Below are 22,701 nucleotides of genomic sequence, written 5' to 3' on the forward strand. Positions count from 1 at the left end.
TTTAATCTTTGAATGTTATCAGATCTTCAACCAAAACATAATATTAAATAAAGTGAACCTGAGTTTATAAATTACAAAAAAAGGAGGCAAATACTTGACAATGGCATTGTATATATATTCCCCTTTTTTTTGGATGCACATTTCCACTGTTTCAAAGTATTATTTGAAAGCAACCCTGGTAGGATAGAGTACCTACCTTCAGATAGCCTTTGACCCATACCTCAGAGAAACATGTGAGGACATTGTGTTAAGCGGGATCCTTCAAATGGATCATGACCTGTGCCTATATGTCCTTCTGTTGTAAAGCTGAAATACAAGGAGACCTTCAATGCAGAGAAGGGCCAGTATATCGGCTCAGAGGACACACCCCAGCTGGCCCATAGCAGAGAGGTCGCCAAGGTCATCAGTGAGGTAAAGTACTCTACATCCATAGGTGTTTCTGTGAAGACAAAGTCCTATCTGCATAAATGTCTAATTTTAAATACAAAATATCATTTTAATAATGTAGATAATAATTAATACATTTTATTATTTCTATGTTATACAAAATAAATACATGTCTGAAACAATGTTTACATTGTGGATTGTTTTGTGGTCATTTGTAGAAATACTACAAACTGCCCTGGGATGAAAGCAAAGCCACTGGTTACCAGCTGGACGCCCATTACATCCCTGTAGTCGGAGCCAAGAAGACCAGGGAGATTGTCAGCGATGTGAGTCTAATTTATAGTCTCTTGACAACCAACAATACAAATATGATTAACAGGAAAGAATATGATGATTATTACTATTAAATATACATAATAATTAAAGTGCAACTGACATGTGACTTTAGTACTATTAAATCTAGTCAGAATAGTTGGTAATATATTGGATTTCTTAAAATGTGTTAAATGTGTGTCAGTTTGATCATATCAATTAGTAATTGCTAGTGGTTGCATATGTTGCTGTGGCAACAGAAGCAGACGCAAAACATGTAAATATAGCAGAGATTGTTTGTCCACTGTGCTGTGCTATGTATACTTCCTGTATCAACAAAGGGCTTTGCTCTCTGCTATCGATGATGACATTTTTTTCTTTCTTTGAAACTGAAACATTTCAGGTTAAGTACCATGATGCCCATGAGAAGGCCAAGGGCCACTACCTGGCTGGCACCCTGGTGGACTTCCCTGAGGTGATGCGCTGTGGAGAACAGGAGAAACAGAAGGGCCTGGTAAGATATTACAGTCTGTAAGATATTATCTACAGTCTGTAGATATATGTAATAGTCCGGTGGCCATTTGATTAATTGTTCAGCAGTCTTATGGCTTGGGGTTAGAAGCTGTTAAGGAGCCTTTTGGTCCTAGACTTGGCGCTCGGGTACAGCTTGCCGTGCAGTAGCAGAGCAGAGGAGACAGTCTATGACTTGGGTGACTGGAGTCTCTGACAATTTTATGGGCTATAGTTTTTCATACTATAGTATACAGTGCCTTCGGAAAGTATTCAGACCCCCTGACATTTTCCACATTTTGTTACGTTACAGCCTTATTCTAAAATGGATTAACCAAAAAAAAATCCTCATCAATCTACACACAATACCCCGTAATGACAAAGTGAAACAGGTTTTAAGATATTTTTGCAAAACAATATATCTGAAATACCTTATTCAGACCCTTTGCTATGAGACTTGAAATGGAGCTCAGGTGCCTGTTTCCATTCATCATCCTTGAGATGTTTCTACAACTTGATTGGAGTCCACCTGTGGTAAATTGATTGGACATGATTTGAAAAGGCACACACCTGTCTATGTAAGGTTCCACAATTGACAGTGCATGTCAGAGGAAAAAACAAGCCATGAGGAATTGTCCGTAGAGCTCCGAGACAGGATTGTATCGAGGCACAGATCTGGGGAAGGGTAGCAAAACATTGCTGATGCATTGAAGGACCTCAAGAACACAGTGGCCTCAAACATTATTAAATGGAAGAAGTTTGGAACCACCAAGACTCTTCCTTAGAGCTGGCCATCCAGCCAAACTGAGCAAACAGGGGAGAAGGGCCTTGGTCAGGGAGGTGACCAAGAACCCGGTGGTCACTCTGACAGAGCTCCAGAGCACCACCAATAAGGCCTTTATGGTAGAGTGGCCAGATGGAAGCCACTCAGTAAAAAGGCACAATACATGGTGAAACATGGTGGTGGCAGCATCATGCTGTGAGGATGTTTTTCAGCGGCAGGGACTGGGAGACTAGTCAGGATCGAGGCAAAGATGAACGCCGCAAAGTACAGAGAGATCCTTGATGAAAACCTGCTCCAGTGCACTCAGGACCTCTGACTGGGGCGAAGGTTCACCTTCCATCAGGACAACGACCCTATGCACACAGCCAAGACAACGCAGGAGTGGCTACGGGACAAGTCTCTGAATGTCCTTGAGTGGCCCAGCCAGAGCCTGGACTTGAACCCGATCTACAGTAACATCTCTGGAGAGACCTGAAAATAGCTGGGCACCAACACTCCCTATTGAGATGATCTGCAGAGAAGAATGGGAGAAACTTTCCAAATACAGCTGTGCCAAGCTTGTAGCATCATACCCAAGAAGACTCAAGGCTGTAATCGCTGCCAAAGGTGCTTCCACAAAGTGCTGAGTAAAGGGTCTGAATATTTATGTGAATGTGATATTTCAGGTTTAATAAATATGTAAAAATTTCGAAAAAAAACGTTTTTTGCTTTGTCATTATGGGGTATTGTGTGTAGATTGATGAGTGAAAAAAACTATTTAATCAATTTTAGAATAAGGCTGTAACCTAACAAAATGTGGAAAACGTCAAGGGGTCTGAATACTTTCCGAAGTCACTGTTTCTACAGTATACCTAATAAATAAAATACTGCTATTATACTATAGTACATCTACAGTATATCTAGTAAGATATGATAATGCTATAATATTATAGTATTTCTACAGTATATCTACAGTCTATCTAGTAAAATATAATACCGCTATAATTATATATCTACAGCATATCTAGTAAGATATGATACAACTATAATACTACAGTATATCTACAGTATATCTATAGTATATCTATAGTATAGTATATCTATAGTATAGTATATCTATAGTATATCTAGTAAAATATGATGCTGCTGCATATTCAGGGCGGCAGGTAGCCTAGTGATTAGAGCGTTGGACCAGTCACTGAAAAGTTGCTGGATCGAATCCCCGAACTGACAAGGTAAAAATCTGTCACTCTGCCCCTGAAAAAGGCAGGGCAGTTAACCCACTGTTCCCCTGTAGGCTGTCATTGTAAATAAGAATTTGTTGTTGACTGACTTGCCTAGTTAAATAAAGGTTCAATTTTTTTTTTAAATGGTATGTTCACATATATTAAGATATCACTTACACAGTATAATCTAGTAAATCGCACACATGATAATCCAGTCGCTCCAGTCGCCAAAGATACAATGAAACAACAGAAGGTCGTCATTAAGAATTTGTTCTTAAATCTACCTGTATAAATAAAAGTACTCTGTTGGAATATGCCATATTTACTCCTTAGATATACTTTCTTATTCATATGTTTAGTTCTGTCAGGTTCTCCTACTTATTTGTTATTTTATTTGATTGAATATGCTTTACTTACTTCTAATCTTATTTTGTTGTTGCAATGTTGAGAGGTGAACCTGCAGGTATGCATTTCATTGTACTCTGTGCACCACGTTTATCCTGTGCATGTGACAAATATGCTTTCATTTGATTTGATTTGATTATATTTTGGATTTGAAAATAATCCACGTATCTGGAGATCTGAACACAGTGCCCTGTTCTTTCTTCCAGAGGAATTACCAGAAGGAGTATAATACCAACAAGACCAAGAACCACATCCCCGCTGACATCATTCCCAACATGGTGGCTAAGAGGTGCCAGGACATGCTCAGTGACGTGCTGTATCGCACCTTGCTGCACAACTGGACCTGCCACCCCGACCAGCAGGACATTCTCAGAGCCCGCAAGAACAATGAGATCCTGAGTGATGTATGTTGTATTTCGCACATGTTCAAGACATACTTTACAAATAAGTAAAAAAATACACTGAACAAAAAAACTTGTAAAGTGTTGGTCCCATGAAATGTTTCATACGCACAAAAAGCTTATTTCTCTAAAATGTTGTGCACAACTTTGTTTGCATCCCTATTGGTGAGCATTTCTCCTTTGCCAAGATAATTCATCCACCTGACAGGTGTGGCATATCAACAAGCTGATTAAACAGCATGATCATTACACAGGTGCACCTTGTGCTGGGGACAATAAAAGGCTACTTTAAAAATATGCAGTCTTGTCACATAACACAATGCCACAGATGTCTCAAGTTTTGAGGGAGCATGCAATGGGCATGCTGGCTGCAGGAATGTCGACAAGAGCTGTTGCCAGAGAATGTAATGTTAATTTCTCTACCATAAGCTGCTTCCAATGTCATTTTAGAGAATTTGGCAGTATGTCCAACCGGCTTCACAACTACAGACCACGTGCCAGGACCACGTACCAGGTCCAGCCCAGGACCTCCGCATAGGGCTTCTTTACCCACAGGATTGTCTGTCGGGGTGGCTAAATCCTCTCAGACCCACCCATGGCTATACCCCTGCCCAGTCATGCAAAATACATAGATTAGGACCTAATGAATTTAGTAAACTCAGTAAAATCTTTGAAATTGTTGCATGTTGCGTTTATATTTTTGTTCAGTGTGTGTGTATATATATATATATATATATATATATATATATATATATATATATATATATATATATATATATATATATTACAATTTTGTTCGTTTAAAAACAATACAATGACATGCTGTATTTAATTAAGAAACAAATAGAAGTAATAATAATGTCGGCTCGTCTGTTCCTCATCCCTCTGCTGTCCTTAGTTAGCTACACTACCGTACACTATCACAGTATTTGTAAAATCCCATTAAATCCAACTGATCTGATCTCTGCGTTGTGGTATTGTCTATCGATCTGCTAGGTGTACTACAAAGATGACCTGAACTATACAAAAGGAATTGGTTGCTATGTTTGGGACACACCTGAGCTTGTCCGTGCCAAGAATGCCTACCTGCTGCAGAGCGAAGTGAGTACAAAGAGAGACGTCACCTCTGTCACACTTACTGTCATTTATACCAATGACTCCCCTAGTCTTTTGTTTGTTAATGATTGACTACCAGTCCATCATAAATACTAAATAAATAGTATATTTTATCATAATAGTGATAAGAGACTATTTAAAAAGTTATATTCCTGCGTGGAGACTATTACATTTTAGTCATTTCGCAGAAGCTTTTATCTAGATTGACTTACAGTAGTGAGTCAAGACATACTTTACAAATAAGTAAAAAAATACATGTTCATACTGGTCCCCCATGGGAATTGAACACACAACCCTGGCATTGCAAGCACCTTGCTCTCACCAACTGAGCCACACGTGACCACGTGGCTTCTGCATTTGTTTTCTCACAGCTCAAGTACAAGGAGGAGGGTAAGAAGGAATTCAACAACTACTCCATCGTGACAGACACCCCTATCTATGTGACTGCTCTCCTGGGTCACACCTGGGCCAGTGATGTGAGTGTCAGATGTACTATACAGAAATCTATACTATACTGCATCATACTACACAATTCTTCTAATAGTATAAAAATGTTTAAAATCTGCTTTGTATCAAAACATATGCTCTTTATCTCCACAGCTGAACTATAGGGAGGCTTACCACAAAGACAAGCATGTCTATACCACAATTCTGGATACCTATGACTATGCACACAATGCCAACCTCAAGGACATCTACAGCACCGTGAGTGTGGCTCTACTGTAGACAGACACTATGTCTCCAAATTACCTATTAGGATTTTAAATGCTGTATTTAGAATGTGTATCTTTCTTTTTGTGTCATCTAGAAAGCATATACATCTGCCTGGGACAAGATCAAGGCTAAGGATTACACGCTGCCATCAGACTCCCACGCCCTGAAACACGCCAAACAACAGAAGGTCATCCTCAGCAATGTGAGTTCAACATATCACCCAACTTAAAACCCTTTTGTAGTCCAATACGTTTTTTAACTTTTGATGCTCTTTATTGAGAATTCATCATTTGTTTCATGTTGTTGTTTTGGATCCCTAAGATTCAATGTCATTCATTTGGTTTATCAGTAATCGCATACATAAAAGTAGCATGTACATTGTTAAATCTTCTACTCAAAGCAACCCATATGATCCCCTCCCCTATAGGTTAAATACAGGGAGGATTATGAGAAGTTCAAGTCCCTCTACACCCTGCCCAAGTCCCTCGAGGACGACCCACAAACTCTCCGCTGCCTCAAAGCTGGAAAGATGGGTCTTGACGTGAGTCTTGTTGCCTTTTTTCATGATCACCTCTTTACTCTTTCCATATGGCAGTCAAACACATTGATCTTAAACCGATAGAAATGTAGACACACCTAATGGTTTATGTACCCTCCCTACGTATAGCGCTTGTACAAGGCGGACTATGAAAAGACCAAGGCAAAGAACCACATCCCCCCAGATATGCTAGATGTCCTCTCAGCCCGTCAAACCCAGAACTATGTCAGTGAGATCGGTTACAGGAAGCACCTGCACCAGTGGATCTGTATGCCTGATATGCAGGTGTACGTCCAGGCACGCAAGGTCAACGAGCAGCTCAGCGACGTGAGTCATCTGAACAATTCATATTTCAATACACTTTTTTTAATGTGGAAAACTGCATTTATTGGAATTTCACATTGCATTTAATCACAGTGTCATGTGAAGTTAAATTATTAGATTTAATAAAATGTGTTATTCTTACTTATTATAAACAATATTATTTTCAAATCAAATATATCATATTTTTTATATATTAAAAAAAATGTTCTTCAGGAAGACCTAGTGTCATTTTATTTTCTGGTGTGTAGTCATTCATTTACGATCTGGTAGAATGTGTCAGACAAAGTAACTACTATTGGAAATGACTTCTAAACTAACAGTTATATGTGTGTGGTTCATTATGTTATGTAGTTCTAAGTTATAGTGCATTAATTCTGTACTTCCTCTTGCTTGTCATTATGACTTCATTAACTGATATTTCCTGTAACTCACCAGATCTTCTACAAGGAGGACCTGACCTGGCTGAGGGGAATTGGCTGCTATGCCTGGGACACCCCTGAGATCCTGCGAGTCAAGGCTGCTGACAAACTGCAGAGCGATGTATGCTCCCTCCGCATGCCTCTCACCTATCTTTCTTAATCTCTCTCCTCTCCTCTCCTACTCTCCTCTCCTCTCCTCTCCTATCCTATCCTCTCCTCTCCTCTCCTCTCCTATCCTCTCCTCTCCTCTCCTCCTCTCCTAATCTAATGACTGTAGGAATCGGATTAACCCCACAGATGTGGACAAAGATGTGGATGTATTTGTATGTTTGTTCTTGTCTTCCAGAACAAGTACAGAGCCAAGGGCATTGAGGCGTTCAAGGATTACTCTGTGGTCATCGACACTCCTACCTATGAGACTGCAAAACTGAGTTCTCAGAACCTGAGCGATGTGAGTACTGTCACTAAAGCTTCTTACTTCTATATCACCATCTTAATGTTTTATTTCACCCTTATTTAATCAGACGAGTCAGTTAAGAACAAATTCAAGTTGACTTAAAATCATTTTCATAATAATCAATCAATCAAATGCATTTATAAAGCCCTATTTACATCAGTAGATGTCACAAAGTGCTTATACAGAAACCCAGCCTAAAACCCAAAATAGCAAGCAATGCAGATGTAGAAACATGTTGGTTAGGAAAAACTCCCTAGAAACGCAAGAACCAAGGAAGAAACCTAGATAGGAACCAGGCTCTGTGGGGTGACCAGTGCTCTTCTGGCCGTGCCGGGTGGAGATTACAAGAGTGCATGTACATTAAGGCCAGATCGTTCAAGTTCAATGATGAAGCATATTAAGTTCTCACCTATTCGTCCTCTATCCTCTCATGTTCTCAGCTCCACTACCGTAATGACTACGCCACCAATGTCAAGGGAACTAACTCCTCCCCCGCTGTCACCGTGGATACAGAGAGGGCACGCCTGGCCAACTTCAACCAGAGTGATGTAAGATGTTTTCAATTCTTACTTATATTCTTTGATCATTTACTTGCTTTAGGTACACTCTTACAAAGCATACATCACTCATAACTTCAAAGATGCATCGATAGTAACTACTCCCTCAAACTGTTTCTGGATATAAACGCTGACTGTAATTTCTATGATGATTGTCATATCTTATGTCCTCTTCTGATTACTCCTCTCCTTATTTTCTTCAGAACTTGTACAAGGAGGCCAACAAGAACTCCATGCCCACTGGCTACTCTCTTCCCCACGACAATCCTCTCATGAAGCAGGCGAAACAAAATTCCATTGTTGCCAGCAGCGTAAGAAAGACACTTTATTTTCTTCAAATGTTCATCAATTTGTTACATTGTGTATAAAATATGAACCATTCAAATTCCGTGAGGTCATTGTAAAAAATAAAATAATAATAATCTATTCAGATGCAAAGTTTCAGTTATAAGAGGCACATACTGTAGGAGTGTTGTGTTGTGTACTGTAGGATGACTGGATGGATGTGGTGGAGTTACACTAGGAACAGTCTTGTGTTGTGTACTGTAGGATGACTGGATGGATGTAGTGGAGTTACACTAGGAACAGTCTTGTGTTGTGTACTGTAGGATGACTGGATGGATGTAGTGGAGTTACACTAGGAACGGTATTGTGTTGTGTACTGTAGGATGACTGGATGGATGTGGTGGAGTTACACTAGGAACAGTCTTGTGTTGTGTACTGTAGGATGACTGGATGGATGTGGTGGAGTTACACTAGGAACAGTCTTGTGTTGTGTACTGTAGGATGACTGGATGGATGTAGTGGAGTTACACTAGGAACAGTCTTGTGTTGTGTACTGTAGGATGACTGGATGAATGTAGTGGAGTTACACTAGGAACAGTCTTGTGTTGTGTACTGTAGGATGACTGGATGGATGTGGTGGAGTTACACTAGGAACAGTCTTGTGTTGTGTACTGTAGGATGACTGGATGGATGTAGTGGAGTTACACTAGGAACAGTCTTGTGTTGTTTACTGTAGGATGACTGGATGGATGTAGTGGAGTTACACTAGGAACAGTCTTGTGTTGTGTACTGTAGGATGACTGGATGGATGTAGTGGAGTTACACTAGGAACAGTCTTGTGTTGTTTACTGTAGGTGAATTAAAGGAAGCCTATATGTGTAGTTACTGTAGAATGGTAATATATTGTATTTGTATCGTAGTACCTCACTCGTGGAATTGTGTTGTTGTGTAGGTGAAGTACAAGAATGACTATGAAAAGTCAAAGGCTACAAACTATACCATGGATCCAGAAGGTGTCAGCTTCGTCAACATCAGGAACGCCAACAAGGTCACCAACCCGGTAGGATTACAAACGTCTGCTACTCTTCCCTCACTATTTGGAAAAATATAATAATTATAATTAAATTTGATTGATGATCCATCTATATATTTTTTTGTTATGAATCCCTTGAAAGATGTTGAATCGTTATAGAGTCAAAGAGTCAAAGACTCTGGTATGTTGGCATTATTAAAAGGATTGTTTTGTGGTGTAGTAGTAGTGATGTTATTTCCCCTCTCTCTCTCTCTCTGTCTGTTTGTCTGTCTGTCTCAGCGTCTATACCGTGAGCTGTATGAGAAGAGCAAGGGCAAGATCCACACCACCTATGACACACCCGAGATCAGACAGGTCAAGATGACCCAGGAGGCCGTCAGCGACGTACGTGACCGTTTGACATCCTGTCATTATCACTCCTGTACTATTGTCATTGATGTTTGTTACCATGGCTCATTGATGTTTGTTACTATGGCTCATTGATGTTTGTTACTATGGCTCATTGATGTTTGTTACTATTGTCATTGATGTTTGTTACTATGGCTCATTGATGTTTGTTACTATGGCTCATTGATGTTTGTTACTATGGCTCATTGATGTTTGTTACTATGGCTCATTGATGTTTGTTACTATTGTCATTGATGTTTGTTACTATTGTCATTGATGTTTGTTACTATTGTCATTGATGTTTGTTACTATTGTCATTGATGTTTGTTACTATGGCTCATTGATGTTTGTTACTATTGTCATTGATGTTTGTTACTATTGTCATTGATGTTTGTTACTATTGTCATTGATGTTTGTTACTATTGTCATTGATGTTTGTTACTATGGCTCATTGATGTTTGTTACTATGGCTCATTGATGTTTGTTACTATGGCTCATTGATGTTTGTTACTATGGCTCATTGATGTTTGTTACTATTGTCATTGATGTTTGTTACTATTGTCATTGATGTTTGTTACTATGGCTCATTGATGTTTGTTACTATGGCTCATTGATGTGTGTTACTATGGCTCATTGATGTTTGTTACTATGGCTCATTGATGTTTGTTACTATGGCTCATTGATGTTTGTTACTATTGTCATTGATGTTTGTTACTATTGTCATTGATGTTTGTTACTATTGTCATTGATGTTTGTTACTATGGCTCATTGATGTTTGTTACTATGGCTCATTGATGTTTGTTACTATGGCTCATTGATGTTTGTTACTATGGCTCATTGATGTTTGTTACTATGGCTCATTGATGTTTGTTACTATTGTCATTGATGTTTGTTACTATGGCTCATTGATGTTTGTTACTATGGCTCATTGATGTTTGTTACTATGGCTCATTGATGTTTGTTACTATTGTCATTGATGTTTGTTACTATGGCTCATTGATGTTTGTTACTATTGTCATTGATGTTTGTTACTATTGTCATTGATGTTTGTTACTAATGTCATTGATGTTTGTTACTATGGCTCATTGATGTTTGTTACTATTGTCATTGATGTTTGTTACTATTGTCATTGATGTTTGTTACTATGGCTCATTGATGTTTGTTACTATGGCTCATTGATGTTTGTTACTATGGCTCATTGATGTTTGTTACTATGGCTCATTGATGTTTGTTACTATTGTCATTGATGTTTGTTACTATGGCTCATTGATGTTTGTTACTATGGCTCATTGATGTTTGTTACTATGGCTCATTGATGTTTGTTACTATTGTCATTGATGTTTGTTACTATGGCTCATTGATGTTTGTTACTATTGTCATTGATGTTTGTTACTATTGTCATTGATGTTTGTTACTAATGTCATTGATGTTTGTTACTATGGCTCATTGATGTTTGTTACTATGGCTCATTGATGTTTGTTACTATTGTCATTGATGTTTGTTACTATGGCTCATTGATGTTTGTTACTAATGTCATTGATGTTTGTTACTATTGTCATTGATGTTTGTTACTATGGCTCATTGATGTTTGTTACTATTGTCATTGATGTTTGTTACTATGGCTCATTGATGTTTGTTACTATGGCTCATTGATGTTTGTTACTATTGTCATTGATGTTTGTTACTATTGTCATTGATGTTTGTTACTATTGTCATTGATGTTTGTTACTATGGCTCATTGATGTTTGTTACTATGGCTCATTGATGTTTGTTACTATTGTCATTGATGTTTGTTACTATGGCTCATTGATGTTTGTTACTATGGCTCATTGATGTGTGTTACTATTGTCATTGATGTTTGTTACTATTGTCATTGATGTTTGTTACTATGGCTCATTGATGTTTGTTACTATGGCTCATTGATGTTTGTTACTATTGTCATTGATGTTTGTTACTATGGCTCATTGATGTTTGTTACTATTGTCATTGATGTTTGTTACTATGGCTCATTGATGTTTGTTACTATTGTCATTGATGTTTGTTACTATGGCTCATTGATGTTTGTTACTATTGTCATTGATGTTTGTTACTATGGCTCATTGATGTTTGTTACTATGGCTCATTGATGTTTGTTACTATGGCTCATTGATGTTTGTTACTATGGCTCATTGATGTTTGTTACTATGGCTCATTGATGTTTGTTACTATGGCTCATTGATGTTTGTTACTATTGTCATTGATGTTTGTTACTATTGTCATTGATGTTTTTTACTAATGTCATTGATGTTTGTTACTATGGCTCATTGATGTTTGTTACTATTGTCATTGATGTTTGTTACTATTGTCATTGATGTTTGTTACTATTGTCATTGATGTTTGTTACTATTGTCATTGATGTTTGTTACTATTGTCATTGATGTTTGTTACTAATGTCATTGATGTTTGTTACTATGGCTCATTGATGTTTGTTACTATGGCTCATTGATGTTTGTTACTATGGCTCATTGATGTTTGTTACTATTGTCATTGATGTTTGTTACTATTGTCATTGATGTTTGTTACTATGGCTCATTGATGTTTGTTACTATTGTCATTGATGTTTGTTACTATTGTCATTGATGTTTGTTACTATGGCTCATTTATGTTTGTTACTATGGCTCATTGATGTTTGTTACTATTGTCATTGATGTTTGTTACTATTGTCATTGATGTTTGTTACTATTGTCATTGATGTTTGTTACTATGGCTCATTGATGTTTGTTACTATGGCTCATTGATGTTTGTTACTATTGTCATTGATGTTTGTTACTATGGCTCATTGATGTTTGTTACTATGGCTCATTGATGTGTGTTACTATTGTCATTGATGTTTGTTACTATGGCTCATTGATGTTTGTTACTATGGCTCATTGATGTTTGTTACTATTGTCATTGATGTTTGTTACTATGGCTCATTGATGTTTGTTACTATGGCTCATTGATGTTTGTTACTATGGCTCATTGATGTTTGTTACTATTGTCATTGATGTTTGTTACTATGGCTCATTGATGTTTGTTACTATTGTCATTGATGTTTGTTACTATTGTCATTGATGTTTGTTACTAATGTCATTGATGTTTGTTACTATGGCTCATTGATGTTTGTTACTATTGTCATTGATGTTTGTTACTATTGTCATTGATGTTTGTTACTATGGCTCATTGATGTTTGTTACTATGGCTCATTGATGTTTGTTACTATGGCTCATTGATGTTTGTTACTATGGCTCATTGATGTTTGTTACTATTGTCATTGATGTTTGTTACTATGGCTCATTGATGTTTGTTACTATGGCTCATTGATGTTTGTTACTATGGCTCATTGATGTTTGTTACTATTGTCATTGATGTTTGTTACTATGGCTCATTGATGTTTGTTACTATTGTCATTGATGTTTGTTACTATTGTCATTGATGTTTGTTACTAATGTCATTGATGTTTGTTACTATGGCTCATTGATGTTTGTTACTATGGCTCATTGATGTTTGTTACTATTGTCATTGATGTTTGTTACTATGGCTCATTGATGTTTGTTACTAATGTCATTGATGTTTGTTACTATTGTCATTGATGTTTGTTACTATGGCTCATTGATGTTTGTTACTATTGTCATTGATGTTTGTTACTATGGCTCATTGATGTTTGTTACTATGGCTCATTGATGTTTGTTACTATTGTCATTGATGTTTGTTACTATTGTCATTGATGTTTGTTACTATTGTCATTGATGTTTGTTACTATTGTCATTGATGTTTGTTACTATTGTCATTGATGTTTGTTACTATGGCTCATTGATGTTTGTTACTATGGCTCATTGATGTTTGTTACTATTGTCATTGATGTTTGTTACTATGGCTCATTGATGTTTGTTACTATTGTCATTGATGTTTGTTACTATGGCTCATTGATGTTTGTTACTATTGTCATTGATGTTTGTTACTATGGCTCATTGATGTTTGTTACTATTGTCATTGATGTTTGTTACTATGGCTCATTGATGTTTGTTACTATGGCTCATTGATGTTTGTTACTATGGCTCATTGATGTTTGTTACTATGGCTCATTGATGTTTGTTACTATGGCTCATTGATGTTTGTTACTATGGCTCATTGATGTTTGTTACTATTGTCATTGATGTTTGTTACTATTGTCATTGATGTTTTTTACTAATGTCATTGATGTTTGTTACTATGGCTCATTGATGTTTGTTACTATTGTCATTGATGTTTGTTACTATTGTCATTGATGTTTGTTACTATTGTCATTGATGTTTGTTACTATTGTCATTGATGTTTGTTACTATTGTCATTGATGTTTGTTACTAATGTCATTGATGTTTGTTACTATGGCTCATTGATGTTTGTTACTATGGCTCATTGATGTTTGTTACTATGGCTCATTGATGTTTGTTACTATTGTCATTGATGTTTGTTACTATTGTCATTGATGTTTGTTACTATTGTCATTGATGTTTGTTACTATGGCTCATTGATGTTTGTTACTATGGCTCATTGATGTTTGTTACTATGGCTCATTGATGTTTGTTACTATTGTCATTGATGTTTGTTACTATTGTCATTGATGTTTGTTACTATTGTCATTGATGTTTGTTACTAATGTCATTGATGTTTGTTACTATGGCTCATTGATGTTTGTTACTATTGTCATTGATGTTTGTTACTATTGTCATTGATGTTTGTTACTATGGCTCATTGATGTTTGTTACTATTGTCATTGATGTTTGTTACTAATGTCATTGATGTTTGTTACTATGGCTCATTGATGTTTGTTACTATTGTCATTGATGTTTGTTACTAATGTCATTGATGTTTGTTACTAATGTCATTGATGTTTGTTACTAATGTCATTGATGTTTGTTACTATGGCTCATTGATATTTGTTACTATTGTCATTGATGTTTGTTACTAATGTCATTGATGTTTGTTACTATGGCTCATTGATGTTTGTTACTATTGTCATTGATGTTTGTTACTATTGTCATTGATGTTTGTTACTATGGCTCATTGATGTTTGTTACTATTGTCATTGATGTTTGTTACTATGGCTCATTGATGTTTGTTACTATGGCTCATTGATGTTTGTTACTATTGTCATTGATGTTTGTTACTATGGCTCATTGATGTTTGTTACTAATGTCATTGATGTTTGTTACTAATGTCATTGATGTTTGTTACTATTGTCATTGATGTTTGTTACTATGGCTCATTGATGTTTGTTACTATTGTCATTGATGTTTGTTACTATGGCTCATTGATGTTTGTTACTATGGCTCATTGATGTGTGTTACTATGGCTCATTGATGTTTGTTACTATGGCTCATTGATGTTTGTTACTATTGTCATTGATGTTTGTTACTATTGTCATTGATGTTTGTTACTATTGTCATTGATGTTTGTTACTATGGCTCATTGATGTTTGTTACTAATGTCATTGATGTTTGTTACTATGGCTCATTGATGTTTGTTACTATGGCTCATTGATGTTTGTTACTATGGCTCATTGATGTTTGTTACTATTGTCATTGATGTTTGTTACTATTGTCATTGATGTTTGTTACTATGGCTCATTGATGTTTGTTACTATTGTCATTGATGTTTGTTACTATTGTCATTGATGTTTGTTACTATGGCTCATTTATGTTTGTTACTATGGCTCATTGATGTTTGTTACTATTGTCATTGATGTTTGTTACTATTGTCATTGATGTTTGTTACTATTGTCATTGATGTTTGTTACTATGGCTCATTGATGTTTGTTACTATGGCTCATTGATGTTTGTTACTATTGTCATTGATGTTTGTTACTATGGCTCATTGATGTTTGTTACTATGGCTCATTGATGTGTGTTACTATTGTCATTGATGTTTGTTACTATGGCTCATTGATGTTTGTTACTATGGCTCATTGATGTTTGTTACTATTGTCATTGATGTTTGTTACTATGGCTCATTGATGTTTGTTACTATGGCTCATTGATGTTTGTTACTATGGCTCATTGATGTTTGTTACTATTGTCATTGATGTTTGTTACTATGGCTCATTGATGTTTGTTACTATTGTCATTGATGTTTGTTACTATTGTCATTGATGTTTGTTACTAATGTCATTGATGTTTGTTACTATGGCTCATTGATGTTTGTTACTATTGTCATTGATGTTTGTTACTATTGTCATTGATGTTTGTTACTATGGCTCATTGATGTTTGTTACTATGGCTCATTGATGTTTGTTACTATGGCTCATTGATGTTTGTTACTATGGCTCATTGATGTTTGTTACTATTGTCATTGATGTTTGTTACTATGGCTCATTGATGTTTGTTACTATGGCTCATTGATGTTTGTTACTATGGCTCATTGATGTTTGTTACTATTGTCATTGATGTTTGTTACTATGGCTCATTGATGTTTGTTACTATTGTCATTGATGTTTGTTACTATTGTCATTGATGTTTGTTACTAATGTCATTGATGTTTGTTACTATGGCTCATTGATGTTTGTTACTATGGCTCATTGATGTTTGTTACTATTGTCATTGATGTTTGTTACTATGGCTCATTGATGTTTGTTACTAATGTCATTGATGTTTGTTACTATTGTCATTGATGTTTGTTACTATGGCTCATTGATGTTTGTTACTATTGTCATTGATGTTTGTTACTATGGCTCATTGATGTTTGTTACTATGGCTCATTGATGTTTGTTACTATTGTCATTGATGTTTGTTACTATTGTCATTGATGTTTGTTACTATTGTCATTGATGTTTGTTACTATTGTCATTGATGTTTGTTACTATTGTCATTGATGTTTGTTACTATGGCTCATTGATGTTTGTTACTATGGCTCATTGATGTTTGTTACTATTGTCATTGATGTTTGTTACTATGGCTCATTGATGTTTGTTACTATTGTCATTGATGTTTGTTACTATGGCTCATTGATGTTTGTTACTATTGTCATTGATGTTTGTTACTATGGCTCATTGATGTTTGTTACTATTGTCATTGATGTTTGTTACTATGGCTCATTGATGTTTGTTACTATGGCTCATTGATGTTTGTTACTATGGCTCATTGATGTTTGTTACTATGGCTCATTGATGTTTGTTACTATGGCTCATTGATGTTTGTTACTATGGCTCATTGATGTTTGTTACTATTGTCATTGATGTTTGTTACTATTGTCATTGATGTTTTTTACTAATGTCATTGATGTTTGTTACTATGGCTCATTGATGTTTGTTACTATTGTCATTGATGTTTGTTACTATTGTCATTGATGTTTGTTACTATTGTCATTGATGTTTGTTACTATTGTCATTGATGTTTGTTACTATTGTCATTGATGTTTGTTACTAATGTCATTGATGTTTGTTACTATGGCTCATTGATGTTTGTTACTATGGCTCATTGATGTTTGTTACTATGGCTCATTGATGTTTGTTACTATTGTCATTGATGTTTGTTACTATTGTCATTGATGTTTGTTACTATTGTCATTGATGTTTGTTACTATGGCTCATTGATGTTTGTTACTATGGCTCATTGATGTTTGTTACTATGGCTCATTGATGTTTGTTACTATTGTCATTGATGTTTGTTACTATTGTCATTGATGTTTGTTACTATTGTCATTGATGTTTGTTACTAATGTCATTGATGTTTGTTACTATGGCTCATTGATGTTTGTTACTATTGTCATTGATGTTTGTTACTATTGTCATTGATGTTTGTTACTATGGCTCATTGATGTTTGTTACTATTGTCATTGATGTTTGTTACTAATGTCATTGATGTTTGTTACTATGGCTCATTGATGTTTGTTACTATTGTCATTGATGTTTGTTACTAATGTCATTGATGTTTGTTACTAATGTCATTGATGTTTGTTACTAATGTCATTGATGTTTGTTACTATGGCTCATTGATATTTGTTACTATTGTCATTGATGTTTGTTACTAATGTCATTGATGTTTGTTACTATGGCTCATTGATGTTTGTTACTATTGTCATTGATGTTTGTTACTATTGTCATTGATGTTTGTTACTATGGCTCATTGATGTTTGTTACTATTGTCATTGATGTTTGTTACTATGGCTCATTGATGTTTGTTACTATGGCTCATTGATGTTTGTTACTATTGTCATTGATGTTTGTTACTATGGCTCATTGATGTTTGTTACTAATGTCATTGATGTTTGTTACTAATGTCATTGATGTTTGTTACTATTGTCATTGATGTTTGTTACTATGGCTCATTGATGTTTGTTACTATTGTCATTGATGTTTGTTACTATGGCTCATTGATGTTTGTTACTATGGCTCATTGATGTGTGTTACTATGGCTCATTGATGTTTGTTACTATGGCTCATTGATGTTTGTTACTATTGTCATTGATGTTTGTTACTATTGTCATTGATGTTTGTTACTATTGTCATTGATGTTTGTTACTATGGCTCATTGATGTTTGTTACTATGGCTCATTGATGTTTGTTACTATGGCTCATTGATGTTTGTTACTATGGCTCATTGATGTTTGTTACTATTGTCATTGATGTTTGTTACTATGGCTCATTGATGTTTGTTACTATGGCTCATTGATGTTTGTTACTATGGCTCATTGATGTTTGTTACTATGGCTCATTGATGTTTGTTACTATGGCTTTGTGCTGATGCTTGCTACAAGTCTAATTCATCATGATTATATCTATTTTTTCATTCATACTGTACATTCATTATATTTAGAGACGTTTTGTTTAAAAACAATGGATTTATTTGTTCTATTTGCTGTGAAGTTAGTTTGTTCTAAGTATGGTGTGTCTCCCTCTGTCCCATGCAGTTGTGTTACAAGGAGAAGTACTTCGCTAACAGAGGCACCATGATCCCCATGGGCATCACTCCCCAGATGATACACTGTAACCACGTCAACGAGATCACCAGTGACGTACGTGGCCCAAAAACGTTCACTCACTGAAAACAAAGCAGCCAAGCAACTTCTGAAACAGGCAATATTTAGGCTATACAACTACTGAAATATGTTTTTTTCAACGAATACTTAAGTTCAACTTCAGTGAGAATATGAGAAGGGTTAATGGTTTATTGTTACTTTTCTAAGTCCCTCCATGCCTAATGAATAATTATACAGTAATGTAATCGTTGTGTCTCTGTTTCCATCACCAGCTGAGATACAAGGAGGACCTTCTGTGGCTGAGAGGCATTGGCTGCTTCCTGTATGACACACCTGAGATGTCTACTGTCCGCAACATTACCAAGTTTAGAGTAGGTACCTTTCCTTTCCATCTCATTTTGTTATGGCTTCAATCACCAATCAGTTGGTGGATTACACTCCTCACGAGGCGATTGGTCTAAGTAATTAGCTAAGTATACACAATCTGCATATACTGTAAATACTGTCTGTAATATTTCTGCTCCATGTTAATCCATATTAATTTGTCTTACCACAACAGGCCAACTATGAAGTTGAGGCAAAGAAGAACCATGCCAACTTCACTGTGGTCCTGGACACACCAGAGTACCAGCGCGTCACTGAGCTAAAGACCCACATGAGCGACGTGAGTCATGTTTTCTACTATATCGCCCACCATTTCCCACACACACACACATATATATTAATAATATATTATTAATATATCATATTGTGATATACAATATATTAACAGAATACAGTAAAACTGTCATTATACGAGGCCGTTGCGTGTTGGAGACTCAGCATTTAATGGAAGTTCTGCCATATTATAATATGGTTTAACAGGTCTGTCTTTCTGTCTGAATAGGCAGTGTTAAGTGGCTATGTTAACCTTTAACCTCTCGTCCTCAGCTGATGTACAGAGCCCAGGGCAATGTGGACAAGACCAAGTGCACCACCACCCTGGACTCCATCGATGTCAAGAGAGTCAAATGGGCCCAACAGCTCAGCAACAAGGCAAGTCAATTTAGCTCTCATAGATACAATAAACCTGGTGAACTCTTGGAGGACTGATATCTGTGTTAAGATTTGTGTTGATACCAACTTAAAGCACAACAATTACAAAAATGAGGTACAAAGAAAGTGATTTCTGACATTTTTGTTCATGTATCTCATAACTGCAGTATACGTACACTGACCTGGCTTCCAAGGAGAGGGCCCACTTCACTCCGGAGGTGGACACCCCAATAATGGACCACGCCAGGGCTATGAAGGTGGTCAACAGCGAGGTAAGTCTTTCTAACGCAATTGACACTTTTCGTCCTTACAAGCCAGTGTGAAGGTTATCAAGTCCCAGTATGATACCATAGTATTTGCCCTTCACCGCTGCTCTAACACAGTTTCTCCTCTGATTCGTCCCCAGATCAAATACAGAGATCAGTATGAGAAGATGAAGCACAAGTACACTAGCATCCATGACACACCCATCCTGGTCCGGGCCAAGAAGGCCTACCTACAATCCAGTGATGTGAGTATGCTCTCTGGTGATCCCTCCTCCGCCTGTCTTTGGTCTTTAAGTTGTCCTTCTTACAAATGACTGACCTATTACACACTCTCTCTCTCTCTCTCTCTCTCTCTCTCGCTCTCTCTCTCTCCATCTCTCTTTCTTTCTCTCTCTCTCTCTCTCTCTCTCTTTCTCTCTTTCTCTTTCTCTCTCTTTCTTTCTCCCTCTCTCTCTTTCTCTTTCTCTCTTTCTCTCTCTCTCTTTCTCTTTCTCTCTCTTTCTCTCTCTCTCTCTTTCTCTCTCTCTCTCTCTCTCTCTCTCTCTCTCTGTCTCTCTCTCTCTCTCTCTTTCTCTCTCTTTCTCTTTCTCTCTCTCTCTCTGTCTCTCTCTCTCTTTCTCTCTATCTCTCTTTCTCTCTCTCTCTCTAGCTGCGCTACAAGGAGAGCTTTGAGCGATCCAAGGGACATTACCACAGTGTCAAGGATGCCCTGGATATCGTGTGTCACCGTAGGGTCACCGATGACATCAGCGAGGTCAGTATGTCAGCCAATTAGAAAAGATCTCTCCCCAGCTACCAAAACTGTTTGAAATTATATCATCACAACCAGTAATCTCTTTCGACCTATTTATTTCAACCAGTTTACGACCAGTAATCTCTTTCAACTAAGTCGTTTCAACCAGCTTTGCCTATTGGCTCAGAGCCATCCAATAGGATGATTTGGCCCATTAAACAGACTTTTGGTATGTGGATTTAGTCTGTATACATGTATGTTATCATCATAAGACACTTCTCTTTCTCTCCTTCACACAGGTCAAATACAGAGAGAAGTACATCAACTCTCTGGGTACATGGAGATCCATGCCCGACCGTCCAGAGTTTTTCCACAGCAGAATCATCGGTGAAAACATCAGCGATGTGAGTGACGTCCCCTTAACATCAGAAAATACCCTCAGGGCAGAGTCATTGTATTGTCAGTTTCAGTACATTTGAATACTTAGAATGGGTAGTTTACCATTAAACAATGGTATTGTCCATTTCAGCGTATTAGAATGCTTTTATGTAACATGTGTGTTTATGAATGACCCACACCATTCATTTCTCTGTCCAATATTAGATCAAGTACAAGGAGGATCTGGATTGGCTGAAGGGTATTGGCTGCTACGTGTGGGACAGACCTGAGATGGTCCAGGCTGAGAAGAACAAGGTCCTCTTCAGTGAGGTAACGAAGATCATCTACCGCTGCAAATACAATAAAACCCTCAGATCTTACTGTATCTTTGTCTTCCATAACCACCCGTCTTTTTTCTCCTCTTCTCTTTTGTAAACAGAGACTCTATAAAGCAACTTTCGAGAAGAACAGACACCACTTCAAGTATACCTGTGACACTCCATTCTTCCAGGCCACCAAGAATGCCTCCGTTATTATCAACGATGTAAGTCACAGCCGCACTTTTGGTCTCAATTTGGTTTCAATTTGGATATACTGGATAGATTTGATCTTATTTAAACGATCTTATGAAAAACAGATGCAGTAATGAGTAGAACATGTTTTCTTTCTACTGCAACTCATTTGGATTCTCAGCTTTGAAGGTAAAAGATGGTCATGATTAGTTCATAAGGTTATGAATATCTTCTGTAATGATGAATGCACCTGGCTTCTTCCTGAGGTAATCCTAGCCACAATACCGTGTTGTTGTCACTCAAGTTTATTTTGTCTCTGCAGTTCATTCCTCTATGTATCACATGGGATTAACCTTGGCCTTCTTTCCTGTAGTCTTCTTATCCCCTGTCACAGCTCCCTGTTTGTTTGTCAGTTGTCTTTAACTCCTTTTTGACGTTCTGAGCAGAGGCACTATAGAGCAGCCTATGAGAAGACCAAGGATAAGTACAGCAGTGTGTTGGATGATCCTAGAAGCCTCCTGGCTAAGGAGAACGCCAAGAATAGCCAGGTAAAGCTATGATTTTCCTACTGCTGAGCCCCGTCCTCGTCCGCCTCTACCTCCTCTGGGCCTATCAGATAACCTGCTTCCGAGCCCGGTGCATGAGGTCATCTGACTGCAGGTCTGCGGGAGGTCGTAGTTGCATGGATATAATGTCCATGGTTGGTCGTGTTCACGTCTCTCTCTCTCTTTTTCCTCACGCAGCAGGTGTCGTACTCTGTCACTCAAATAGCCCTCTTGGGTGTTCTGAGTGAGCGGCTACACTCTCCTTGATCTGTGCACTCAGAGTCAAACCCGTAGACTTGGTTGAGCCCCGTCATGTCAGTTTTAGTGACAAATGTCAACATTTTTTAAAAGCATCGGCAAAATCATAAACGCTAATAAAAAAAGCACATATGATTGATTGATTGAACCAGATTGAACTAGATTTA

The 22,701-nt window shown here is 37.0% G+C and overlaps 1 protein-coding gene across 1 annotated transcript in view; it reads left to right on the top strand.

The window, feature by feature from the left end:
• LOC110501815 (nebulin-like) overlaps positions 1 to 22,701 on the top strand; it is a 102,651-nt gene that overhangs the window by 53,359 nt on the left and 26,591 nt on the right. Inside the window, 27 exon segments of the mRNA XM_036959230.1 lie at positions 307 to 411; positions 606 to 713; positions 1,103 to 1,213; positions 3,810 to 4,007; positions 5,001 to 5,105; positions 5,492 to 5,596; positions 5,721 to 5,825; positions 5,929 to 6,036; positions 6,262 to 6,375; positions 6,502 to 6,699; positions 7,132 to 7,236; positions 7,462 to 7,566; positions 8,013 to 8,120; positions 8,333 to 8,440; positions 9,367 to 9,474; positions 9,727 to 9,831; positions 18,739 to 18,843; positions 19,080 to 19,178; positions 19,367 to 19,471; positions 19,738 to 19,842; positions 20,010 to 20,114; positions 20,249 to 20,353; positions 20,758 to 20,862; positions 21,141 to 21,245; positions 21,445 to 21,549; positions 21,659 to 21,763; positions 22,178 to 22,279. Coding sequence (XP_036815125.1) covers positions 307 to 411; positions 606 to 713; positions 1,103 to 1,213; positions 3,810 to 4,007; positions 5,001 to 5,105; positions 5,492 to 5,596; positions 5,721 to 5,825; positions 5,929 to 6,036; positions 6,262 to 6,375; positions 6,502 to 6,699; positions 7,132 to 7,236; positions 7,462 to 7,566; positions 8,013 to 8,120; positions 8,333 to 8,440; positions 9,367 to 9,474; positions 9,727 to 9,831; positions 18,739 to 18,843; positions 19,080 to 19,178; positions 19,367 to 19,471; positions 19,738 to 19,842; positions 20,010 to 20,114; positions 20,249 to 20,353; positions 20,758 to 20,862; positions 21,141 to 21,245; positions 21,445 to 21,549; positions 21,659 to 21,763; positions 22,178 to 22,279 — 3,042 coding nt within the window.

This window comes from Oncorhynchus mykiss, chromosome 22, assembly GCF_013265735.2.
Source record: "Oncorhynchus mykiss isolate Arlee chromosome 22, USDA_OmykA_1.1, whole genome shotgun sequence".
NCBI lineage: Eukaryota > Metazoa > Chordata > Actinopteri > Salmoniformes > Salmonidae > Oncorhynchus > Oncorhynchus mykiss.